At 35.1% G+C, this 27,558-nt stretch overlaps 1 protein-coding gene across 9 annotated transcripts in view; it reads left to right on the plus strand.

Annotated features, from left to right (window-relative positions):
• Positions 1–27,558, plus strand: part of KDM6A (lysine demethylase 6A) — a 199,810-nt gene that overhangs the window by 158,267 nt on the left and 13,985 nt on the right. For all 9 annotated transcript variants that reach the window (XR_014835286.1, XM_085007699.1, XM_085007700.1 and 6 more), the window contains 9 exons: positions 4,345–4,474; positions 5,785–5,890; positions 6,517–6,722; positions 8,686–8,750; positions 8,824–8,898; positions 9,407–9,555; positions 16,684–16,798; positions 19,594–19,781; positions 20,544–20,685. Coding sequence is in view for 8 of the 9 variants with exons in the window: in XM_085007699.1 (XP_084863825.1) it covers positions 4,345–4,474; positions 5,785–5,890; positions 6,517–6,722; positions 8,686–8,750; positions 8,824–8,898; positions 9,407–9,555; positions 16,684–16,798; positions 19,594–19,781; positions 20,544–20,685 (1,176 nt within the window). In the remaining variant the exon portion in view is untranslated. The remainder of the gene's footprint in view (positions 1–4,344; positions 4,475–5,784; positions 5,891–6,516; positions 6,723–8,685; positions 8,751–8,823; positions 8,899–9,406; positions 9,556–16,683; positions 16,799–19,593; positions 19,782–20,543; positions 20,686–27,558) is intronic.

The following is a 27,558-nucleotide window of genomic DNA, read 5'->3' on the forward strand; positions in this document are numbered from 1 at the left end:
TTGAGTTTGAGTGTTTAAAATACCTTCTGGTCTGTTTTATTTTCCATTACTCTTCATTATTTTCTGTCAGTTGTTTTTAACTACTCAGCTGTTGTCTTTAATTATTCTGGCATAGACTAAGGCACAAATTACATCTTTTTCATTTTATTATTTTCTTTGTATTGTCTGTTGGGTCCACATTGCCGGCAGCATTTTCCTCGGTGGCCTTTAACATGGTAACTTCTGTAATTAATCTTAACTGCCTCGCAAGGTTTTTTCATGTCAGTAACTTAAAACCACACCGGATAATCTCTAAATTAGCCAACGTCTTCTAAAGCACATAATGAGATTCTTGAATTTCTAAAATATAATTCTTTAGAAAATAGGTTTTTATGTTAGTCTTTTTATCTAGAAGTTATACTATCATTCACTTCAACTCTGGGCCTAAAGGAAATAGGCGTGTTTTAATATCCGCATCAAATGCTATACTGAACTCGCCTTAGATGCAGTGCCTTTGCTTGATGCCAGTTTGTACTGCATTCTATCTGCTCCCCACTCAGCTGCTGGGACTTCTGTCCAGTTTCCTAGATCATGCTGCTGCCACTCTGCTGGAGCAGGGTCTTCCTCACTCTTCTGTCCTCTCCAGTCTCAGGATAGTTGCTCAAAAATGGGGGAAATGTAGAAGTCCAAAAGTGACATCATGGACTGTATGGGACCTAAGTGTATACTGGAGGAATATTATCAGAAAGAGTTCCATGGAGGAGGTACAAGTTAAAAACAGTGTACAGTAGCAGTTACTCTAAATTTTCATTGACTAAGTCTTATGCTGTGGGTAAGTAGGTGTGATTGTGTTTCTTAATATATTAAAGATCATATTCTTCCGTCTCAATTTTGAGGTGTGTATGAATGTTCACTACAGAATTTTTAAGTACTCTCTTAGAGATTTATTTTCAGTTTTTTAACTCTTAAAGACAATTTGCCTTATTACAGAGAATTTTTTATATATACGTGTGTGTGTACACATATAAGCAGAAAGATAGAACACTATGGACCTCTGGGGTTGCGCGTGTTATTTCAGTAATTCTAAGGTTCGGTTTATTGATGAAGAGACAAGAAGAAAAATGCTCTGATAAATTGGAGGTAAAAATTTTCTGAGGCTTAGAGAAAAGTCAAGATGGCAAATGGCAGGTGTCATGTTGTTTGCCATTTCTGTTGATGGTGTCCTGAGCTGGGCAGGGGTCCAAAACTTAGAAGGGGAAAGTGACATTGGTGCAGTAGACTTAATGTTTCTGGTCTAGGAATTCCATAACCAAAGGTAATTAAAGTGTAGATCAGTTCATCTGCAGAGCACTTTTTCATTTCTCTACCAAATGATGAGGGTAAATTTGAAAGTAAGTCTAAGCCAATATTTAAAGTAATTGGGCAATGACTAAGTTCTTCCTACTCTACTCTGCTCAGGGAAAGAGTTTCAAAATGGGAGAAAAGGATTTAAAATGGGGATAGCCTCTAAATCCTTTCTAGTACCTTCTTCTTTAACCTCAACACCTGTCTCCACTTTTGAGTTACTAAAGTTTCATTGTTTGGCTTGAAGTATTATAAACAAAGTTGGACATTTACATATTCAGAAGATAAAATCTAACCCTGTTATCCACATTTCTGTCCTTTGCATTAGGATTGATAAGTATTTTCAGTAGAAAAAGGTTATAGTCACTGAATAGACAACTACCTACTTCAGTTCATTAAGGGAAATTCCTATTTGTTTCAGACCTGACCTCAGTGGTCAGGAATGCAGTGTTTGAAGTACAGTAAGAAACTGCTAGATAGAATTGATTACATAGTGTATTCTGACTACTCTTTTATTTTCACATACATGGTTAGTCTTTAAAGTATTATTTTTAATCTGACTCTTGTTGAGTTCGTCTTAGTGGTCAGTGTTACATGTTAAGAGGGGATGGTCAGTGCTAAATATTAAGAGGTGGTTGTAATACTTTCTTTTGCTTCTTTTATGGTTTAAAATTGTAATTGCAGCATTCAAAGGCTAAGTCAATTTCAGCTCCCTTAGGCATGCTTCGCTTTTTTCTTCTCTATTTTAAAGTAAAGTTAGCTCCGTCTTTCATTGTTTTATTTACTTTATGATTTGCTGTTTTTCTTTTAATTGTTATAGAACTATAGAAATGATAGAAGCAGAATTCTGCTAATCCATCAAACCTTCTTTTCTAGTCTCATTTCTCAATGTCCAGAATGTAGAAGCTTAAATTTTGTTGTCACATTTAATTAGCATGGGATGCTCTTTATGGTACAGTTTTAATACTTGGTCAACATCCTAAAAATACTTGGTCCAATTCCTTAAAATATTGTTTACCTCCATCTCCTGCTCTGGCAAACAGATTTTATATATTTGGATTCATATTGTGTTTAAATTCCCTAATTAAAGAATGGTTGATACATGATTCAGCATGAAAACTAATTATTCATATGAAAATTATAAGTGAATGTTTTATCTTATATTGATTTAATGATAATTGAGTATTTTCTGTACTCGTCTCAGCCAAGTACTTTCTGCTGCCATGGAGTTTATAAATTAGTACCAATTTTATGCCTAAATTTAAAAAGTTCAATGTTATGTCTCTCTTTAAATGTACAAGGCGCTCATGCTTTGTGTAGAGATGTTGAAAGCTGGTAATGAGTAGAGCATTCGTTTATTTAACCTTTGACGTTAGTTGAACTTAGAATTTCACTTGAACGACTATTTCATGTGTGGTTTTTTTTTAAATCAGTTATTTTAAACTTAATTCTTTCTTTGATACCTGTCTTGAACTCTTTTGTCTTTACATGGAGTTGAGAAAATTTAAAAAGCGACACCCATGATGCTATTTAGTGTAACATCTCAAGTGTGTAACAGTGAAATCTCAAGCCTTTGTTTTCATTAATGCCAACCAAAACAGGTGATTTGTAAGGTTTTTCCAATGCTACAAAATTCCAAAAACATAGCAAAATAAGGAAAACTAATTTTGTGTCAAAACCTTTATTATTTATATGAAACATTGCTAGCTCCTTCTTAAGTTATTTAAGTTTTTAACTCCCACCATAATTACAGTTTTCAAATTTTATATCTGATAATTTAACGTGTTATGTTTGAGCTTGTAATAATTGGGTGAGGGAGGTTAACTTGAAATGATTGGAAGCTCAAAATTATATATATATATATTATATATATATATATATATAAATATATAATTTTTTTTTTTTTTTTTTGTCTTTTTGCCTTTTCTTGAGCCATTCCCATGGCATATGGAGGTTCCCAAGCTAGGGGTCAAATCGGAGCTGTAGCTGCCAGCCTACACCACAGCCACAGCAACGTGGGATCTGAGCTGCGTCTGCGACCTACACCACAGCTCACGGCAACGCCCGATCCCCAACCCACGGAGCAAGGCCAGGGAACGAACCCGCAACCTCATGGTTCCTAGTCGGCTTCGTTAACCACTGCGCCACGATAGGAACTCCTCAAAATTATATTTTGCTGATTTTCTGAATTAGGTAGAAACTTTAAGAAATTGCAAGTATCTTTTTCTTTCTTACGCTAAAAGAATTACAGTTTGGGAATAATTCTACTATATTTTAAGAATTTATAGTTTAAGAAATATACCTTCATCAAAAAGAAATACCAGGCCCGGGAACTTTCCCAAGCCATGGGCATGACCTAAAAACAAACACCTCCAAACCCACCAAATACTAGTAAGTAATAATTATATGTAGAGTGTCAGAGAATGGATAGCAACTATATGCCTCATTTAAAAAATTGAGATAATTGGCTATAAAATTTCGTAGGTTGCAGTCTTGCTGAATTTTATTAGTCAAGGGGTTACACATAAAATTCCACATTTGCGAAAAGAATGGAAAAGGTCTTTTCAGGTTTGGGAACTGTCACAGTTATAATTACTGAGGTGAGACACAGGAAGAGAAGTATATTCTGTTTTTACTATTATCTAGACCTTTTTTCATCAAGTGATTGTTTTAACATTTAATGGAAAAAATCTGATGGTGGAAGATGGTGGAGAGAAAATTGGCGTTTATGTTTGTTCTTCAGATAAAGAAAATAAATTGGAAAATTAGCAGCAAAATAAGGAATGTCAAAATAATTTCATGTGTTGTATCTTTTCTCTTATTTTTCTTCAATGGGAGATAGAGGAATTAAGCTAAGTATTTACTAAAATTAATCATTGTTCTTAGCTTTTTCCTAGTGGATCCAAATCTCACGGATTTGTGCAGCTACCCGGTAACTTAATTAGGACTTCATTCAGGATTTTTTGCCCTGTTTTTAAAATAAATTACAGCTGATTTATTCTCCCTTCTTCTTTTTTTAAGGAATCTAGGTAAAAATGGCTTATCTAACAGTAGCATTTTATTGGATAAATGCCCGCCTCCAAGACCACCATCTTCACCATACCCTCCCTTGCCAAAGGACAAGTTGAATCCACCTACACCTAGTATTTATGTGAGTCTGAATTGACTGACTAGAAATAAATCAAACCAATGTTTGCACCTTCCTGTCTTTCATAAGATCTTGCTTTACATCAATATGGATGCCCTTTAGGAAACATTAATATTATTGGCAGCAGCTTGAATGTTTTTGGGGGGGGAAATGAGATATTCAAAAAGATTTTGATATAGCATTTAAAACATGCCTTCTCAACTATTAACTGATTACATCACTGTCATGAGAAATACTTTTTACTGCCCACAGTTTTGAGCAGATTAGGCAGAAGCTACCAAAAAAATTTTTTTTGGAGTAAGCTCTGTTTTAAACCTTCATTTTACTAGTTGTAAAGACTTAACGTTCATTCTGTTTGATACATCTATGCCCAAAATGATATTATTTACCTTCAAAAAAGTGTGACAATAGATGTGTCATTAAAAAGCTTAACAGGTTATTTAAATTAGGGACATTAGATACCTGATGTAGGATGTTGATAAGAGTTCAATCAAAGCAACTCATTTATATTTCTCCAGAAAAGGTCCTTCCATCCCACTTCCTTCCATCTTCTCATATTTTCCATCTTCCCACTTCTAACCTAAGTGAAAAAATTTTAAACTGTTGAGTGTTTTTGGAGATTTGACCCTATTTTCACCCTCTGGGGCCAAATGTTATCATATTAATCCTTTAGTATGTAAGGGAGACACTGGGAGGGACTTAGAAAACTTTTAAACTGAGGTCTGAGGGGAGAAAATGCAAAACCAATATTTATCTTTAATGGTTGTCTTCTTCAGCCTCCTTTCATTTTGGTAATATTTTTTTAAACACTGATTTTTTTCCCCCCTTTTTGTGATAAAAGGAAAACCGCATACATAAAATTTATCATCTTAACCACTTTTAAGTGTACAGTTCAGTAGTGTTAAGTGCTCGTTGTTTCGAAATAGCTCTCTGGAGTGTTTTCATCTTGCAAATCTGAAATTCTATACCCATGAAAAAAAAAAACAACTCCCTTTTTCCTGGTTTCCCCAGCCCCTGGCAACCACCACTCTACTGTTTCTGTGAATTCGAACACAACACTTGGACTTTGAAGTTTAAGTTTTATCTTCCCCAGGTTTTTGTTCATGATATAATGAACAAGAGAAATATATGTGGTTACTATCTAATTATAATTAGAATCAAAAGAGTGATAAAAATGCTGTAAAATATGAAGTAGAAATAATGACACAGGATGCATTACCTATTTCAATTGCAATAAATGAATGCAAATTTGGCATAATATTCTCTAAAAGGTCTGTTTTATGGAGTTCTAACAGTATGTTTTAATTTTACAGTTGGAAAATAAACGTGATGCTTTCTTTCCTCCATTACATCAATTTTGTACAAATCCAAACAACCCTGTTACAGTAATACGTGGCCTTGCTGGAGCTCTTAAGTTGGGTAAGCTTTAAATAAGAAAAGAGAAAAGTTTGTGTATTTCGTTTGCTATCTATTAAGTTTTAAGATTCTGGCAGAAACTTATTTCTATTCATTTACAGTTTTTTACATTTTCTTTTTAATATTTTCCTGGAAGAGAGAGAGAGTGTATGTACTGCTTCTTTATAACGTGAAGATATGATGATGATACTGGTTACTAGCAATTAGCTGGTTTTTAAATTTAGCTTTTATTTTCATCCAGTTATATAATTATAATTTTAGATTGACTAATAGAAGACATTTTAAATATAAAATATAGGTAGAATTCGATATTACTGATCAGTACCTTAGCCCCGTAAGTAGTTACTGTCACCTGCAGAGAAACAAGCGAAACTTCAGTTCCTGGCCCTTTGATTATTCTCCCTCTGTTGGTGGCATGATGATTAGGTCCAAGGCATCAGTATATGGTTGTGCCAGTCTGGCATAAAACTCAGGATGTACAGAAGCGCCGGTTGGCTTTTAGGGGAATTGGATAGAGCACCATAAAACATCTTCCTTTTCTTTTTCTTTAAAAAAGCACTTTAGAAATATTGCTCCAGTTACAATTTTTATTTAGTAACTACATTTATTTATTTTTTTTTTTAATGAAGACCTGGGACTTTTCTCTACTAAAACTTTGGTAGAAGCTAACAATGAACATATGGTGGAAGTGAGGACACAGTTGTTACAGCCAGCTGATGAAAACTGGGATCCCACTGGAACAAAGAAAATCTGGCATTGTGAAAGTAATCGATCTCATACTACAATTGCTAAATATGCACAGTACCAGGCCTCCTCTTTCCAGGAATCACTGAGAGTAAGTATTGCCTTCCTGAAGATTAGTTTATTTTTTTAAATATTATTTATTTGAAAGAGTACTTTACTTTTGTAAGTCTCTCATTATTCTTATAAAACAACTTACTACTAATTATTTTTATAAAATCCTCTTAAGTGCTATCCAGTTCAGTCTTAGTACAAAGTCTAAGCAAACCTATGGGTTGATAAAATAAATATTGTTACTATCTCATGAGATGTCTCCCTCTTCTCTGGGGTATTCACATTTTGGGTTGGATAATTCTTTGTTGTGGGGAGCTGCCCTGTGTATTACAGGATGTTAATAGTAGCATCGCTGGCCTCTCCCTACTAGATGCTCATAGTACACCCTTACCCCCAGCCCCATTTTTATAATCAGAGGTGTCTCCGGACATGCCAAATTTACCCCTGTTTGAGAACACCTGCTGTTAGAGGATAACCAATGTCACAAATTTGCTTCATGCTATGTAATTCCCCTAGGAAGCATTAGTATTATTCTTACCCATCTCAGTCCGAAAGAGAAAACTCAGGGGGAAGCATAAATAATCTCAAAATATATGGAAAATTAAAAAACAAAACTTTGGAAAATAATCAGATGATCATTAAAAGATTCATAGGCCTTTCAGCAATGAAGCATTCGTACAATCCATTCCATTAGCACTGAAATGAGAACTTTGTGAATTCTCCTACAGAGTGAACGTAAAACATGTATAAAAATTACTTGATTAAATTCCTCAAATACTTACCTGTACTGGGTTGTTCTGTACATATGCCACAACTGAAACTTAACATGTGCCTGCAAGTTTTTAATTTGTAACTCATTAGATTTGCTTATCTCTGTTTAAAATTCTGCCCTGAGTTCACATTTTCAATCAAGGCAGCAGTTTTATCTGCGAATTCATATATCTCTGTTCCTTTCTCACTACCATTCCCTATATCCTGTAGAGAAATTCATCTTCTAAAAACTATCCTGTAACTTTCATGAGTTGTAGTGATTTTGTTGTCCGCATAAATCTTTCTGGTTGAAACTTTGGAGCTACTTTTAACTCCATGCAGTATATGGTCAGAAAATAATAGATAATAAGCAGGATTCAGAGATCTTCAAAGGAATATTTGGAAGAAGAGTTGAAAAAGAGATGATAAAGAGGCAGAGTATTTAAATGGGAAGGGATCCATAACCAAAGAAACAGTGGCGTTTTGTGCCCTCTGGAGGCGTGGACCGTTACATGTGAACGATTTGACAAATGTTTAAAGAATATATACATTTAGGGGAGAGAGGCCAAAATGTTAGTACATATTGCTAACTCAGAACTCATAGGACAGTATTAAGAGATAGCCTGTCTGTGATACAGAAATCATAAATAGTTGCAGTGTTTGCATTGAAAAGCACCTATATTTAGCCAGCACTTAATTTCCTTACTGATGTTATAAATGTTTATCATTCATGTATATTTCGTTGTGGTACAAAAAGATTTAACCCAGAAGAACTTCTTCCATTTGTCTGTAATCAAGAATAGAGACCATCCTAACCCTCCACCCTTCCATATGTATTCCGTATGTATATATAGCTACATGTGCACATGCATCCCTCCGTTAGTTTAGAACATTTGTTAATCAAGATTGATACTTCTTAGGATTCTCAACTCTCCTTGAATTTCTTCTCTTAAAATGGGACAAGAATGAGAATCTGTAGTTTTTCCCCTTACAGAAGAATATTAATAAGAACTAGGAATAAATTTGTTGTTGATGGAGGATGTTGAATACCATGCCATTGAGCTTTGACTTTTCCCGGCTTTCTATTTAATGTGGTCTTTGAAGAAATTTTCATGCGAAGGAGGTCTTTAGAAACTGAGCTTTGAGACAGATAATATCATTGATCTAGATAGGAACTTTTCAGTTGTATGATGGAAAGGATAGCTGCTTATAGAGTAAATACCAAACTGGAATGATTTTTGCTTAATCTCTAGGAAGAAAATGAGAAAAGAAGTCACCATAAAGACCACTCAGATAGTGAATCTACGTCTTCCGATAAGTAAGTCATTTTTAATGTCCACTTGGTACTTCTGTTTTAAAGGCATGTTTCTAATACTGTTTCTCTTTTTAAGTTCTGGGAGGAGACGGAAAGGACCCTTTAAAACCATAAAGTTTGGGACCAACATTGACCTATCTGATGACAAAAAGTAAGTCTTTATGGTAGTATTTCTGTGAACTGATGCAAAGAGGTATCTTATTTGCAAGATTGAGAATTACCTACAGTCTCCTCTTCTCTTTTGTTCCTTGTCATTTTTCTAAGTTGATACACAAGTTTTAAATTAGTTTTGTGATTATTTTCTTTGACTTAAAGCTCTTGTACAAATTTTCATCAAGACCCTGACTATATGTAGTTACACAATCATAAAATATATATTAGTGTAATTATATAAAAATGTATTTATAAAATAGGATTATACAACAGTTATAAAAATAGGGAATTCAGATATTTTTCTTTCACTTAGTAATTTTTATGCTTCTTTTTGTTAGGAAGTTTTCTTGGGAAAAATTTAAACTTCAAGGGTTTCCTGTGCAGAAGCAAAATATGTATTGATTTGATTGTTTTTCTGATTGGAACACAAGGTTTTTGAAGAAATGATTAACTTCCACAAATATTTACAGCAGAGTTTTCACTCTTGATCTGTTAATTTATTGCAGGTGGAAGTTGCAGCTACATGAGCTGACGAAGCTTCCTGCTTTTGTGCGTGTTGTATCAGCAGGAAATCTTCTAAGTCACGTTGGTCATACCATACTGGGTATGAACACAGTTCAACTGTACATGAAGGTTCCAGGAAGTAGAACACCAGGTAACTTTTATGAGCTAACAACTGAAAATCAAATTGGTCAAAGTGTGAAATGCAAAAGAGAACTGGATTCTTCCCGCTTGTAGTGAGTGAAACTGAAAAGATTGTTTCTGTTATAAGATTTGACTCTTTTAACTGGGCTCAGATTATTATGATTTTTTTCCCCTTTGTAGTATCTTTTTAAAATTATAATATCCCTGAAACAATAGCAGTTTAATCTGGTAAAGGGGTCACTCGAGCATCCCCAGGAAAATAAGTCTCCTTGATTTTTTTTTTTTTTTTTTTTTGGCTGCCCTGTGACATATGAAGTTCCCAGATGAGGGATCAGATCCAAGCTGCAGCTTCTGTGGCAATGCCAGATCTTTAATCCACTGTGCCGGACCAGGATCAAACCTGTGTCCCAGCATTCCCAAGATGCCGCCGATCCCATTGCATCACAGTGGGAACTCCTTTTTTTGATTTTTTTTTTTTTTCAAAGACTGTTTTCGATCCCATCTACAGCAGAGTGATGGAATCTTTTTCCTACACTTATTTTTTTACCGCAATCACAATAAGACATATATTTTATATTACTCCCCAGCACACAAGTATGTACACACAGTTTCATAGGATAATGCATTTTAAAATTGGTTCCATTCTTTCATTTTAAAAAGAAAGTGTAGGTTGCAGTCCTCTTAATTGAGTAGCAGTGTGCACTCTACAACGACACTTGATGCAGAAACATTACTAGACTCATCCTGGTATCTTTCTAGTCTGGACTTTACCACTAATTAGGCTTGTTTCTTTTGGCAAGTCACAGTTCTTCTCTGGGTCTATGTTTTTTTTTTTTTCTTTGTAAAATGAAATAAACTGGTTTTAGATTTAAAATACTGTCCAACACTAATATGTCATCTTATTTGTGCTCCTTTGGATTGACATGAAATTTGATAAGGAGACATTCAAAATATTTAACAATTAGAATGAGTTTTGGTAATAACGAGTTTAGCCATACCAGTACCTCCAGGCTGCATAGCACCCTCAGGTATGTCTGTTGCCATGATTTGAAGACCAGATTGCTTCCTTATTTATTAACTGCTTCTTGAATTGTAGCTAAAAAAAATTGTTTGGAAGTAGGCCTGTGCTTGTTTCTGATTAAAATAGGTTGGTGGTTCCCAGGCCTAGCTGCTCATTAGAATCTCCTGGTAAACTTATAAAAAATAAATAGTTGATTAATATATGGAGATTGGAATCCAGGCATCAATATTTAAAAAAAAAAAAAAAAAGTTTCTCTAGAGGATTTTAATTTACAGCCAGGATTAGAACCATTAGGCTATATAGTTTTTGTCCTCAGGCCATTGGAAGCCCAATTCTGTGATGTTTTAACTGTAGTTGGATAAAGTGGAGACAGTTCGGGAATAAATTGCAGAAGACTTATCTGTTCCCCATTCTGTCATTTAGACACTGATGTGTAAATGCTGCAAGGAGAAGTTATGTGAACTCTCTAGAGTTCATTTTTCTTATGTATGATTGGTTCTATTAAGATTCATTTTTAGGGAGTGCACAAACAAATCTGACTAGGAATTCCGAGGTTGCGGATTCAAACCCAGGCCTCTCTCAGTGGGTTTAGGATCCAGTGTTGCCGCGAGCTGTGGTGTAAGTTGCGGACGTAGCTCGAATCTGGCATTGCTGTGGCTGTGGTGTAGGCTGGTGGCTGCAGCTACAATTCAACCCCTAGCCTGGGAATCTCCAGATGCCATGGGTGCACCCCTAAAAAGACGGAAAAAAAAATTCATTTTTAACTGAAACTTCTCATTAGTTTGAATTATTTTATGCAAGTCTTAGGACCACATCAAAGAGTGCAGTTTTTCATTACAAATCAAGGGGAAAGCAGACTTGATGGATCACTTCTTTGTCACTTGTATAGACTGTTAGGGCTTTTTTTGTTGGCTTATATACAAGGTATTAATTTTTCAAAAGTGTCCTATGGAACCTTAAAGAATTCCCTTAGGGTAGTGCTGTCCAATAGAAATATAATGCAAATCATATATGTATGACTTAAAATTTTATAGCAACATTAATGTAAAATGGAATAGGTGAAATTAATTTAACCAAGTTATATCCAAATATTATCATTTTAATATGTAATCAATATAAAAATTATTAGGACTTCCCCCTTTTTAATGTTGCCTTCAAAATCCAGTATGTATTTTGCAGTTACTGCTCGTCTCAGTTCACATTACCATATTTCAAGTGGTTACTATTTTAGACAGTAACAACTCAGTATTAAAAGGAACTCAGTATCAAAAATTATTTTGAATACTTTTTTATGGGTCAAAACACTTTGTTCCTAGAGTTACCTAAATAAATGTATTATCTGCTTTAATAGACTTTATGATCAGTCTGTGTTCTAAACTCTAGAGATGCTCTCAGGCTCTATTCTACAATAGTTTTAGTTAGATAATGGGTCCCAAAATCTCTTAGAGCTAAATTTTGTTTAGAGCGCATGCCATGAACAATTCTAGCCATCTACCTGTGGTGAGAGACAGTTGTAAGTATTAAGAGCATTATCTTCACGTTATACTATAATACGTAAGAGACTCAGGGTATGGTTTGGTGTGCACAGACTGACGAAAGCGGTTACATTTTTCTTTTTTTGAGGTAAAATTCACATAAAAAAATTAAAAGTGTGCAGTTCAGTTACAGTACACTTACTGTGCTGTATAGCCATCACTTTGGTATAGTTCCAAGACATTTTCATCAGCCCAAAAGGAAACCCCATACGCATTAAGTAGTCATCCCAATTCCCCCCTTTCTCTCAGCCCCTGGGAACCACTATTCTGCTTTCTGGCCATATGGATTTACCTGTTCTATATGTTCCATATGAGTGGAATCATACAATGTGTTGCCTTTTGTGTCTAGGTCCTTTCATTTAGTGTGTTTTCAAAGTGCATCCATATTGTATCGGCGGCTCATTCCCTTTGTTGTTTTTTTTTTTTTTTTTGAATTTTAGGGTCTCATGTGCGTCATATGGAAGTTCCCAGACTAGGGTTCAAATCAGAGCTGCAGTTGCTCACCTACACCACAACCACAGCAACACAGGATCTGAGCCTTGTCTATGACCTATACCACAGCTCACAGCAACGCTGGATCCTTAACGCACTGAGTGAGGCCAGGAATCGAACCTGCATCCTCATGGGTACTAGTTAGGTTCATTACCACTGAGCCACAGCAGGAACTCAGTGGTTCATTGCTTTTTGTGGCCAAATAATATTCTATTGTATGAATGAGAACATTTTTAAATCCCTTCATCAGTTGAGGGACATTTGGGATGCTTTCTCCTCTTTTTAACTGTTGTGAATACAACATCTCTGTAAATATTCATGTACAAATATTTATTTGAATACCTGTTTGCGCTTCTTTTGGTTATGTACCTAGGATTAGAATTGCTAGGTCATATGGCAGTTCTTTGTTTAACTTTTTGAGGACTACTGTTTTTTACAGCAGCTGCACCATTTTATAGTCCTGACAGCAGTGTACAAAGGTTCCAGATTTTCCACATCCTCACCTACACTGATTATTTTCCACTATGGCTGACACATGGATGTGACATGTTTTTTCATTGTGGTTTTCATTTTTATGTGCTTGTTGGCCATTTGTTTATCTGCTCTGGGAAAAAAATGTCTGTTCAAGTTCTTTGTTCATTTCTTTAACTGAGTTGTTTTGTCCTTTTGTTGTTGAGCTGTAAGAGTGTATTAATTCTTTATTAGATATGTGATTTGCAGTCTTTCTTCCCATTCTGTAGGTTATTTCACTCTCTTGATAGTATCCTTTGATGCAGAAAAGTTTTAAGTTTTGGTCAAGTTCAGTTATTCACTTTGTCTTTGGTTGTTTATGCTTTTTGTATCATATCTAAGAAACCATTGCCAAATCCAAGGTTGTAAAGACTTGCCTCTATGTTTTCTTCTTAGATTTTAGGGCTGCACCCACAGCATATGGAGATTCCCAGGCTAAGGGCTGAATCAGCTACAGCTGCCGGCCTACACCAGAGCCACAGCAACTCAGGATCTGAGCCGTGTCTGCAGCCTACACCATAGCTCATGGGAACGCCAGATCCTTAACCCACTGAGCAAGGCCAGGGATTAAACCCACAACCTCATGGTTACTAGTCGGGTTCATTAACCACTGAGCCACGGCAGGAACTCCTCTTCTTAGATCTTTATACTTTTAGCTCTTATGCTTTAATCTTTGATCGATCCATTTTGAGTTTTTGTGTATGGTATGAGCCAGGGGTCCAACAGCATTCTTTTAATATGGCTATCCTGTTGTCCCTGTTGTCATTTCTTAGAAAGACTATTTATATCTCTGTCTCTGTGCCAGTAGCACACTGATTTGATTACTCTAGCTTTCAAATAAGTTTCAAAATTGGAAAGTGTGAGGCTTCAACTTATATAGTTGTTTTTACTGTAGTCCTTTATCTTTTCATAGGGCTTTGAGTTACTGTCTTGTATTCTTTTATTTCAGCCTGAAAAACTCTGGCATTTCTTATAGAACAGATTGACTAGTGACACACTTCTTCAGCTTTTGTTTTTTTCTGGGAGTGTTTTTGTTCCCCCTTTATTTTTGAAAAATGGTTTTTGCCAGATAGAGAATTCTTAGTTAAATCCTCTTTTTTCCTTTCAGCAATTTATATGTTATCCCATTGCTTTCTGGCCTCCATGGTTTCTGATATGAAATCAGCTATTTTATTGACAATCTCTTGTATGTAACAGTGGCTTCTCTTTTCCTGCTTTCAGGATTTTCTTTGGCTTTCTACAGTTTGATTAGGGTGGATCTTTTTGAGTTTATCCTTCTTTGGAGTTCCTTGAGCTTCTTGAATATATAGATTCATGTCTTTTGTCAAATTTGGCAAGTTTTTGACTATCATTTCTTCAGATGTTCTTATTGCACTTTTCTTCTCTAATTCTCAGATTCCCACAATGCGTGTGTTAATATATTTGATGTTGACCCACAGGTCTGTTAGGGTTTATTAACTTTTTTTTATTCTGTTTTCTTTCCTCTCCCCAGGATGGATAGTTTTGACCTATCTATAAGTTGGTTGATTCTTCAGCTTGTTCACATCTGCTGTTGAGAAACCAGCTGGTGAATTCATTTCAGTTATTATATTTTCCTGCTTCAAAATTTTATTTCCTTATTATGATTTCTCTCTCTTCATTGATAATTTTTCATCATTCTCTTTGTTTCCTTTTGTTCTTGCACATGGTTTTCTTTAGCTCTTAAACATATTTTAAGATAGTTGATATAAAGTGTTTATCTAGTAAGTCCAGTGTCTGCCTTTTCAGGAATAGCTTTTGTTAATGTCTTTTTTTTTCCTCCCTTTCTGTGACTGGACAGCACTTTTCTGTTTCTTTACATAATTCATAATTTTCTGTTGAAAACTGACTTAATATTTGAGTACTTTTTTTTTTTTTTTCCTTAGGGCATGGTCCCTGGAGTTTCTGTCCCTTTAATATAGTATTCTGCTAGTGTTTTGACATTTTGAATGTTACAATGCGGCAGTTACAAAAATCAGATTCTCCTCCCTTTCTAGGGTTTGTTATTGTTACTTGTTAAAGGCTACAGCTGTCTATTTGTTTAGTGACTTTCCACACTATTTTTTGCAAAGACTGCATTTCTTGTCACATGTGGGCACTGAAGTCTCTATTCCACTAATTATCTCAGCAGTGACATGACAGGTTTCTTTAGACTTCTGGTGTTCCCCCCCACCCCCGAAAAGAAAGAAAAGTGGGGGAAATACCAGAAAGAAGAAAAACGACTTTTCTAGGTCTTTGAGGATTGCCTCCATGTTGAGTCACACATACACTTAGCCATGCTGCTTACAAATGTACTTTAGCTTTTACGTTCTTGCTTGCACTGAGTGTAAAGATCAGCAAGAGATTAAAGTTTATGGTCTTAGGTTATTTTCTGAGCAAGCCTCTTGCCCTAGGTATTCATGGGGCTTCTAAATTCTACAGTATTACACAGAAACTTTTCAAAGCCTTTATTCCCCAAAAATCTCACTCCCCAGCTTTTCCTTCCAAGCTTTTGGCATGTCTGTTTTTTGCCCCAGCTGGTTCTTTTGTTTATTTTCATTTTATTTTGTTCTCTTTTTTGCTCTTGATAGCATCAGCCTGTTCATTTGTCTTGAAATATTTGGTGGGGGTCGGGGGGAAATGCTCTTCCATTGCAGTACTTGCCCTGATGGAGTTCTGAGGTAGGTGAAACAAGGATAAGTCCCTTCTGTCAGTCTTTGGGGAAAATGTAGACTAGTCAAAACAGAAGAACACAATTCTTTGGGAACAAGATCTACTCTGCTCCCTCTAGAGCAAGGGCCACACACACTAGGAATACAAATGACTGTTTTTAAGTCCACTGCCACACTTAACGTAAGGATCTTATGCTGCATTTAAGGAGCCTTTCTTGTGGTCAGACAGTTTCTTGATAACTGTAAACCTTTGACTGTTGTCCAGATTTCTGGTAAGGTTGCTTGCTGACAGTTTTTACAAGGTTTTTTGTTTGCTTGTTGTTTATTTGGGTGGTGTTGTTTTTGTTTGTTTGTTTGTTTTTAATTTCTGGCAAATTCCCTGCTCTGGCGTTTTTGTTGACACCACTCCTGAAGCTACAGTTCAGAAATCAGACTTCTTGCCTCTTTACTGATGTCCTAATACTAGTGAGAAATGGGGACTAGTTTACAAGGAAGAAGTGGTAATGATATCAATAGTAGCTAATATGTATTATTTACCATGTATTAGGCACTGTTCAAAACAGTCCAGTGGTTTATCAGAATCATTATCATCAAATCTTTCCTATAAGGAAATTGAGTCAGAAAGGTTTATAAACTTGCCCAGGTTCACATAATGACTAAGCCGAGGAGCCTGGCTCCAGAACCTAAGCTTTTAACCATAATTTAGATGGTCTTCCACAGAATCTCTTCCTGAATAAGTTAGGAGTTGACCAAACTCAGCTGTAAAACTAGACTTGACACAAAAATGTGATACTGATAAATAAGTACCACTGGAGCATTTTCTGTTGAACATCTCTAAGGTTTCTTCTCTAAAGACATTTTTCTATAGAATTTATAGCATGCTGATTATTTTTCTTCTTTTCACCTTTCAGGTCATCAAGAAAACAACAATTTCTGTTCAGTTAACATAAATATTGGTCCAGGTGACTGTGAATGGTTTGTTGTTCCTGAAGGTTACTGGGGTGTTCTGAATGACTTCTGTGAAAAGTAGGTTTTCAAACAAATTTTTTAAACATAATTATTCAAAACAGTAATTGTATATATAGGGCAACTTACTAAAGCTGGATGTCCTAATGCCTGTCATCACTTTTCACTTACCATTCAGCAGAAAATTCATTTAAAATGATTTGATTCCAAACCTATTATTTTGCGTTATTGGGAATACTTTGAGAAGGATGTCTTGAAACCACTCCGTGCAGTAGTAATGGTCTTGAATTGAGAGGATAGAAAGTTGAGTTGGGTCTTCCCCTGTGGCTCGCATCATAACTACTTAGTGTTGTGTGTCATGGCTCTGGTTTGATCCCTGGCCTGGGAATTTCCATATGCTGCAGTTGCGGCCTCAAAAAAAAAAAAGGAAAAAAAAGACAGTTGAGTTGTTTACTGGGTTAATTAAACAAAGGATGCTTAAATACTTGCTCATGTGAAAGATCTGTATTCTAAGAAAAATTGTTTTACTGTAAATGGTTTTAGAAGTGGAAGGAATTCTATAATTGAGCACCCTCATAGGTTGTTAATAACTCAAGCTTGAGTGTATTACTCTTTGCAATATCATCATGATATAAATTCTTTTTAAAACTATGTTAGCAACATTTCCTATAAAGGAACTTTATAAAATTTAAACAACAGCTTAAGATTTTTGTTTCCTAGAATTGAAAGAAATCACATAGTGGAAGTGTTCCTTTCTTTAACTAGAAACTCTTCATTTGTTTAATTATCTCGTGCTAAAGGGTACCTTGAAATTCCTTTCATTGATTTAAATGTAATTATTTGTCTTGTTTTGTTTTTTAAAAAATACTTCATTACCTAAGTATTTTTCATTAGTAATAAGATTGGAAAATTATTATGGTTAAAAACATAAATTATATATACATTTGCTGTTATCCCTCCTCAGTCCAGTAAAATACAGAGGGGAACAAAAATCGACCAAAACATTTACATACGACTTTGAAAACTAATTATACACATATGAACTTAAAATTTTTAAATTTGGGGTAAAAGGATCTTTGCTGTAAATGTCTTGGGTAAGAAGTATAAATGCAGTTGTAAAATATGTAAAAGTATAAATACAGTTGCCTTTGCCTTTGCTGTTTAACACATAGGTTTCCTTTAATGTAAAAAAGCCCAAGATGTGGAATTTTAAAGTTTTAAATGCTCTGATAAAATAACCTGATCTGCTTTCATCTATATTAGACCATCAGTCTGGTGGTAACAGAGAAAGAACAGTGTCAAGTAGGAAATCTCCATTGTACTGAAGAAATATTTTTATTTCTTAAACTTTGAGATAGTAATATATTATTGCAGCTGCAGTAGACTGATCCTTGTTCATTATTTCTGAGTAGGAATTGACTATTTTTAGAATTTAGTTTTCTTTCCTGTCTGAATGGAGTCGTAACCTGGGAATAAAGGTAATTGGAATAGGCAGATGATGTCTAAAAAGCTTGAACATGGGGATACTTTTTAAAAGTCTGAAGGGTTATAAGTTGAGGAAATAGCACTTGCATCCTCAGCATTTCAGTGTAATTTTGTTTCATAAAGATTGTTACTACTTAGTGTTGTGTGCCATGGCTCTGGTTTGATCCCTGGCCTGGTTTTTTTGGCTGTTTTGTTTTGTTTTGTTTTTTGCTTCTCCTTCAGCATGTAGAAGTTCCCAGACCAGGGATCAAATCCACACTACAGCAGTGACCCAGGCCACTGCAGTGACAATGCTGGATCCTTAACCCACTGTGCCACAGGGGAATTCCCTTGGATTGTTGCTTTTGATGTTAACTGGTTTGACCATTTCTCTAGTATGTTTTATGACTTCGGATAATACTTGTTATGAAATAACCATTCATTTGACTATATGATAAAAAGATGCTTACTTTCTGTAAGTTTGATTTTTTTTTTTTAACTTAACTGTCGATTATTTGTTGGTCTTACTTGATTGCTTGTTTGCTTTTGGATAGAAAGTTTTCTTCAACTTTATGGTGACAACACATACGTTAGGTAGGACGGGGATTTATGTTTATAACTTTATTTGGCTTTATAGACAAGTTTTTCTACACCGTATGTAGTTTAAAAAATACTTCATCTTATATTATGAAGAAGTAGAATAAGAAGGAGCTAGATTTTAAAGAAAAAGCTTAGTAATATGATCTATATAGAATGTTTCCCAAGTCTATTGGTGGTGGTGATGCTGATAGTTTTTTGTGCATGTTACGTGAGCATTCATTTTTGATAAAGTTTTTTTCAGTTGCATAGTTTTAGTCAACCAGTCATCAAAACTCTATGGAGATTTGACATCTTGTCCTCCTATACTGCTTAGGATTCAAAACAGCAGTAGAGACCATTTCTGTTTTCTATTCAACTTTTCCTCAGAAATTGAACTTATGCCTGACATAGCATTCCTGTTTTTGGATTTAAATGACTTGATTGATGTTAATTCCACTTTCCATTTACCTTTTAGAGATCTTTAGGTACTCCAAGGAGAAGGGTTTAATCAAAAGAGCTTTTAGTGAAATGAAATTAAAGGTTAATATATATAAATATTACTTTAAAGTAGCTTTCAACTTCATCTAGATCTTTGAAAAGTCAGCTGAAGGTAGTAATACTAATTTTTGCTTAAGTCATTTACTACTACTTAACTGTAATTATTTTTACTTTACATACTGCAGTTTCTTATTTATATAAACAAGTTTCAATGTAATGAATAAGCATTTTTTTAAACTTTTGGTATCATCTTCCAGTCTTATAAGGAGCTTATTAAATTACTTGATCCATTGCAATATTTTTTCTTATTTCAGAAATAATTTGAATTTCTTAATGGGTTCTTGGTGGCCCAACCTTGAAGATCTTTATGAAGCAAATGTTCCAGTGTATAGGTTTATTCAGAGACCTGGAGATTTGGTCTGGATAAACGCAGGCACTGTGCATTGGGTTCAGGCTATTGGCTGGTGCAACAACATTGCCTGGAATGTTGGTCCACTTACAGGTATTTTAAAGAATATGTTTAAAAAAAAAGTTTCATTTATAAAGGATAGTATCTAATGGGTTAATTTTTTTTCTAAGAATATAACTTACTAAAAATTGGAAGAAGAGTGTCTCCTTGAGTACAGTTTTAATTTGTAGTAAAAGATAGTTCAAGTTAACAAATAGAAATCCAAAACCATAGATCTCAGCAAATAACAAATTTATGTCTTTATATACAAAAAAAGGATACTTTTATAATTTTTAGAGTGCTTGGTTTTGTTTTACAAAGGAAACCCTTTATGGGAGAAAGCAAAGTAGAGCAGTTATTCATTCTTTGGAATTTTTCTTTTATCTGGTATGTCAAAATCTGTTTGAATTATGCCTGCCTTGAAGCAGTAGAAAGATTCAGAATATGGCCTTTGGAGCCAGAAAGACCTGGATTAGGACCAGGAAACCTGGCTTTTGCAACTTTGGGCAAGTTATCTAACCTCTCTGGGCCTCGATTTCTTCATCTGTATAATGGAATTGATGAAATTAACAAGATGGTAGTGAAGATTCAGTGGTGTAATCTGTCAAAATACCTCAGCACAACGCTTGGCACATAGCTATAGTAAGCACTCTTTGTGATCACTCCTATTGTTACTACTATTGTAAAAAAAGAAAATTGTGATGTTTTGGTATTTTTTCAGAATTGGTATTGATGATAGCACCTGAGAAGGTGATAATGGTTATCTTCCTATCTTTGGTACTCTGGGTTGCTTTATAACTGTTTTTTTTTTCCTAGCCTGCCAGTATAAATTGGCAGTGGAACGGTACGAATGGAACAAATTGCAAAGTGTGAAGTCAATAGTACCCATGGTTCATCTTTCCTGGAATATGGCACGAAATATCAAGGTCTCAGATCCAAAGCTTTTTGAAATGATTAAGTAAGTGCTTTCTAAAACTGCTGTAGTCCCTCTCTTTTTGGGGAATGTTAACTCTTCAGTACTTTTCCCCCTATAGAATTATGTTGACATCAAATCAAAATGGTCCAGATGTCTAACAAAACGTAGTAAGAGTTCACATGTTAAAAGTACTTTTCCCTTCCACATAGTCAGTACACTATGGTACCAAGAGGAGCGAAGGCACAAGTGATTCTACACCAGTAGATTCACATACCTGTGCTTCCTCACTACCCTCTAAACCACTTGATTCCTGGGAGAACTTTAATTTTAATATTGAAAGACTCCCCTTAGTATCAGGGAGAGGGAATGGCATCAAAGAGTAGTTGCTGGTACATAGAAATTAGCATTTAATGTAGGAGTTTGACTTCAGTGTTCATTTTTAAAATTTAAATTAAATCATCCATCTTTTAATTGTCCCTCTTCTCTATCTACTTTAAACACCTAATACAAGTTAATTTGCACACATATATCCCAGTAAACTTCTCATTTATTGTGTATTGTCACAGTCTCTAGCCTCGCTATTCTGCAGATCTATTTAGAATATTTCCAAGTAGTGCTGTATAGCAGTGTTTCCCTAAACTGTATTTTCTACCACTACTACTCTTCTAAACCCAAAAGGTGGGAGAATTCTGGTCAAAGAAATATGGGAAATGATGGATTATGTAAAGTTCAAGTCCTTTAGTTTTTATTTCTTTGTAAATGTTTTAGAGGCTAAAAGAGTCGGGATGTTCTGTGAGTAGGGGAGAAGGGTCATAATGTATTGTATTATATTTCCCAAACTTATTTGACCAGTATCTTTGAAGAACTGATCTCAAAAACTCATTTTGGAACACACTACTTTATACTCACTGATAAAATAAGTTTGTCTTCTTCTTTGAGTACTTACTTTGAGTATTTCTCCTGCAGCCATATTAATTTGGCCAGTATGTGTTGTTTTCAAAATACTGTCTTTCGAAGGAATCCTGGCTTATTAAAGTGATTTCAAACCACAATCTAAAATTTTATTCAAACAAAAATTTTGTGGCCAAGGTAGCATGCCTGTGGATTATCTTATTCCTTTATCAGTGGAACTATTTTATCTAGTCCTGGGCATAAGTGGTAGGGGGAGACAAAAGGTAATAACAAAAAACAAATCATAGCAAGTAATGTATAAATCCTTTCAGAAGTTGGATCTTAGGCACCATACTCTGTAAATGTAGTTGATAGTGAGGTTGCCTATCTCTTTATTGTCTCATATTGGCATTTTTCTCTGAATAGTAAGTTCAGGGTTACTTTTGGGGAAAAAATTATGTAAAGTCACTGAAGATGTTTAGTAAGTTGGAAATAGGCATAAACTAGAGGCTATTTTAGATCACCTGATGATAAGGGAATGTTATAGTACAGAAACCATTTATATGTAACAGCTGTAGAGACTGAAAGTGACTCATCACATTTTGGATAGATTAGGGTTTTATAATTGGAAAGGATTTTAAAGATTATTTAGTCAGGATTCCTGTTTAATGCAGTAATCCCTTCTATATATAACATCTGTAATTTGTGGCCATCCAGCAACTTCTTGAATAGTCTCATTACCTCACTATAATTCTTAGAAGTTCTTTACAAATTGGCATAAAATCTACCTGTCATTGGGTCCCAAGTCCCTAAATATATTTGGGATTTAGGTGGATTCCCATTCAACAAATGTTTGAGAACCAACCCTGAGGCACTAATGGTAGACATAGTGGCATGTAAATTAAAATTCCAGCCCTCAGAGGACTTAAATTCTAGTGAAGCAAGACAGACCTCCGGACAGTTGAATAAATTACTGATAAGTAATATAAAAAAGATAAAAATAGATAATATTAAGGGGGGGGGTGAGACTACTGCTTTTTCTAAAGTGGTCATGGAAGGTGTCTGAGAAGATGAGTTTTGTATTCAGACCTGAACAATGAGAAGGAGTCAGCCATGCAAAGATCTAGGGATACAGCACTTCAGGCCCAGGGAACAAGTGAAGACTGAATTGGAGACAGCTTTGACATGTTTATAGGGCAAAAGGGCCAATGTGACTATAGCAGAATGAGAGAAAGAGGGGTAACAGTGAACTCAATGAACTGAGCAGAAACTAGATCTTACCTGAACTTTTAAGACATGGTAAGTTTATATATTTAATTTGGGGTATTATGGGTTACCATTAGAGGATTCTAAGCAGGAGAGAAGGATGGGTTCTAATTTAAACTTTAAGAAAATGAATCTGGTTGCTTTGTAGGGGAACTGATGCCAAGGGGCACAGTTAGGAGGCAGTTGCAACAGGATAGACCAACCTGGACAGACCAAGGGAGTAGAGAGGGGGATTAAACTAGGGGCTAAGGCAAAACAAAAGCTCACAGGACTTGCTGACAGATTGGATGTTGGGATAAGAGGAAAAAAGGAATCAAGGAAAAGATCATTATCATATTCTCTTCTTCCTACTTGGTCTTCGTTAATTTAAACATCTGACCTCTGTCATCTTTTCATCCTTATCATTCTGCTAGACTCCTTCCAATTTATCATTGTCCCTCTTAATATTTGAAATGTTGAACATCGACACGACACTTTCATTCTCTTTGTTTTAAGATTGTCGTGTGGTGAAATTGAATATTTTTCTACTTAAAATTACTGACGACCCTGTTGTTCCTCATACTTTCCTCACATTTTTTTAACCTAAGTAAGTGGAGTTAAATACTTATCTTACTCCATTTTTACTCTGTACTACAAAATGTTCGATCATTTGAATCTTGTTTGTATTCTTCAATTATATTAAGAATTCTCCTCCCAGCTGGAGTTGTCATGAGATGTGATTAGCAATCTCTCTTCGTCATCGAGCCAATTGAAAATGTTAACCACAAGTCCCAACCCCTAGGCCTTGGTCTATAAACTTCCTTTTTAAAATGTAGTCATTCAGCTATTACTCAGAATGTACCTTTTACCAGCCAACATTGATCCCTTCCTTTTATTTATACTTTCTTTCATCTAATGAATACTTGCTGACTATATACAAGGCTCTGGGTTAGGCGCTGAAAGGGTGTGTATAGGTATATGGTATAGGTCCTGACTTGAAGTAAGACTTAGTGCATGTAAATAAATAGATTGGAAGACGTGTAAGGACAGATCCACTGGATTCTTTCCAGCCCCTTGGAGTCAGAGATGTCTGTGTATTTGGGGAGGCAGACGTTTTATGTAAAGGGTGAAGGTGTGGAGGCAGGGAAAGGAGAGAGGTGTAGCACCCAGAGTCAACTTAAGACCAAACTCTTGCACCATCAGAAAGATTCCTCAGTCCATCCATAAAATAATAGTATACATACATACCATGTCTCCTTCAATGAGGGAATAAATCCCTTTTCTTCAGTAGAACACCAGGCAAAATATTTGGCTTATGTGGAGAGGCCTTCTACTAACTACTAAGATCATGCTGGGGTGTGATAAGCTCCTTACATTGTGAGACGCTCAGAGGAAATCTGACTGCCTAGAGGAACCATAAATGCATAATTGCTCCAGCTCATCTTCTTTTCCTCCCGCTCTCATTTTCACTAATGCCTACCTCCTCTGCCCTCCCTCCTGACCTCCTTTACTACTGTGTATTTGCATGAGCTGAAATGTATATTGATACAGGTCTGTTGTATATATGTTGACAACAGCTGGTGGTACATTCTAGTGTACGATGAGTAGTAGAATAAGATACAGTCGTAAAAGTTCTTAGTGGCAAATCATGTATTGTGTGCCAAACAAGTTTGTTGTGTGGGAGAGCTTTTGGTGGGCTTTTAACTAATATGATCTGATCTAATGTGAGATCCATAAAGATATTTTTAGCAGTTAAATAAATAGAATTAGCTTCTGGATGATAAGACAAAGAAGTGAATCAAAGATACTTTGGCTTTTCAAGTCTGGGTTCTAGATGATGTAGTAATAATAACTGAGCTTGGTCCTTCGCCAAGCACTGAGCACAGTGCTTCCCAGACTGTATTTCAGTTATGTCTCTCAGCATCCCAAGGTCACTTATTTCATTAGAGCCAGGATTTAAGCCCATTATCTGTCTTATGTAAAGGTCACTCAGATGTATCTGTGGCACAGCACTTCATTTTGGAACAGTGGCAGGTTTGAGGAGCCAGTAAAATAGTTGCATAGATAGAGCTGTTTAGCAGAAACCGTAGGAAGTGCAGGATTCCAGAGCTGACTGACTAGGCATTCTTCTGACTAGCGGTTCATGATTGCCTTGAGAGGAAGAGGAGGGGAGACAGAATGTGGGGAAAGCAAATAGGTTGAGCTAGATAAAGGTTAGAAGAGGGCATGGATAATGTATTGTTATAGAAATAAGGGAGTCTTTTTCCACAAGCTTATTAGTTTTGCTGTATAACTGTTGTGTCCACATCATTGTTTTGGTTCTCAAATCTAGTATCCTGCCAACAAAAAAAGTGGTATGAGTTTGTTCTAGCTTGTTAGCTATACCCATTCTTAAATGGTTCTCTCTTGCTGCTCCTTCCCTCTGCTTTGAGTCATTTTCCTCATCTCCTGTTCACCATCCATAGCAGTTTGACTTTCCACCTTCAATATGCTCCTTCTCTTGCTGAGGTCACCAGCAATAACCAACTATTCTAAACTTATAAAGGCACAAATGTAAACTTTCTTTAAAATACCCATTTGTCCTCACATCTGACACCCCACTTACCTTGTTGGCCATTGTTCCAATTTCTTTTAGCTGTGTGCTTGAATTTTCTATTTACTTTTATGACTTTAATATTTTAAAACATCTTTAATATGAACTATAATTTTTATACCTCCTCCCTTTTTCTCCTCTGAATTATCTTTCAGTAAAGCATTACTTCAGTATACATTAAGCCTATGAATTGTAGGGTATTCTAAAAGAAAAATATCAATTAGATGGAAGAAGTCAGTAGAGAAAATTTTCAAAGATGGTCTTCTTCCTTTACTTTCTCTCTGAATAATTGCTTTTAGTTGTTAAATACTGTGAATCTACAATGTGTGATTTTTAGGTTTTCATGGTTAAGTGGTAAGTCTGCCCAACCATAAAGAATGTAAGCAAAATTTCCCTTGTGCCTTCTCATCCACTCATTCACTTAGCTCTATCCAGTTCTTTATATTTATATATATTATAAATATATATTATATATAAATATAATATCTATTATAAATATATAATATATTATAAATATAAATATATAGTATATATAAATATAAATCTTTTCATATTTGTTTAATATATATTATGAACTGAGTTGGTATTCAGGTACTCGTGACAAAAGGATATGATCACTTTTCAAGCTGCTTAAAGTAAATGGGGAAATAGTCAAAACATTAAAATACATGATCTTTGCCTTAATGATAGATATTGTTTAAAAAAAAAAAAAATGGGGGAGTATAGAAAAAGGCACATTCGAGAGAGGAGAATATTTAGGAAAGATTTAAAGGAGTAGTACCATAGCTCCATAGTCCCTTATCCTAAGCCCCTTAGGCCAAATGTGTTTTGGTATTCAGAATTCTTTGGACTTAGGAAGGTAATACAGTGCAATTATATATTTTACCCTCCCAGCAGGGTTTAGTGGCAGTAACCTGGAATCAAACACATTAATATTTTTGCAGTAAAGCATACAAATAATCATTCTGATGAGCTAAGTGAAAACTATAAGAAGTCTCAGGTTAATACCCAATGAGTTTATGCAAAATTTATGAAAAATTTGTGGGATTATAATAAAGAGATTATGAATCTGTGTTTTCACTAAGTGATTAATAGTGGGACATGGTATTCTCTCCTGTTGTAATCCCTTGTTATCATTTTAAGAATGAATTACCTGTGGTTATTTTAAAAAGTCAATACCACTCTTTTTTTTTTTTTTTTTCGTTGCACCTTTAAGTTCAAATGGGTCTTTTAGAGCCCCACAAGTCCGTAAAGTCCTTTATCTGTATAATTTAGTAACTCTGTTTCAATTTCCATATCCTAGCTATTTTACTAAAATACTAATTTTTTTTATTTCATTCACGTATAGTTGACTTAACAGTTAAGTTGTGTTATTTTCAGGTGTACAGCAAAGTAAATAAATTATGCATATCCATGTATCCATTCTTTTTTCCCCATATAGGTTAATACAAACTACTGAATAGATTTCCCCATACTATACAGTAGGTTCTTATTAATTATCTGTTTTATATAGTAAAATACACTCATCTTTGTACTCCTTCATATCCTTCCAGATACTTCCTACATTGTCATGAGTTAAAAGAATATTCATATCTTAATTCTTTCATTTCATACTGCAGTGAACTTGACTTGAAAAGTTCACAGCCTGACTCCTTAGAAACATTTTAGTAGAAGCTCAATCATAACTTCTCTTTTGGTTTCCTTTCACTGTTTAAATGAACATAAACTTTTCTGCATACGCCATGTCATTGCACACAAATTTAGTTTCTCCTTCTTTAGACTAAACTTTCAGATGTCTCATGGGCTTAAGTCCTACTTGTTCATTAGTATTGGCTGAAAAGTATAGATTTAAACTTGTTGCTAAAAATTTCAAGTAGAACTTCATATTGGCAGCAGCTGCTAATGAGAAGTCTTTAGAATTTTTAATCATTTTAGTAATGATCAAATTTGTATGTTAGATCTCTTGGCAGCAAGATGAAGTCCTAAATGGAGGGCGAAAGATTTAGAGGCATATTAAAAGGTATTTCAGACAAGAGGATAGAAGGAACAAAAGTAAAATAGACTCCTTGATTGATTGGGTAGTAAAGGTGAGAGGGGAATTTATTATATTGCTGTGGCTTTGGCTTGGGCCATGCAGTGGGATATTTGTGGTTGTTGATGAAACTGGGAAGAAAAGAGGAAATGGG

This window comes from Sus scrofa, chromosome X (genome assembly GCF_054392235.1).
Source record: "Sus scrofa isolate SSC_HxYL_T2T_F1_AM1 chromosome X, Sscrofa_HxYL_maternal_Yorkshire_Landrace_v2.0, whole genome shotgun sequence".
NCBI classification, from domain to species: Eukaryota; Metazoa; Chordata; class Mammalia; order Artiodactyla; family Suidae; genus Sus; species Sus scrofa.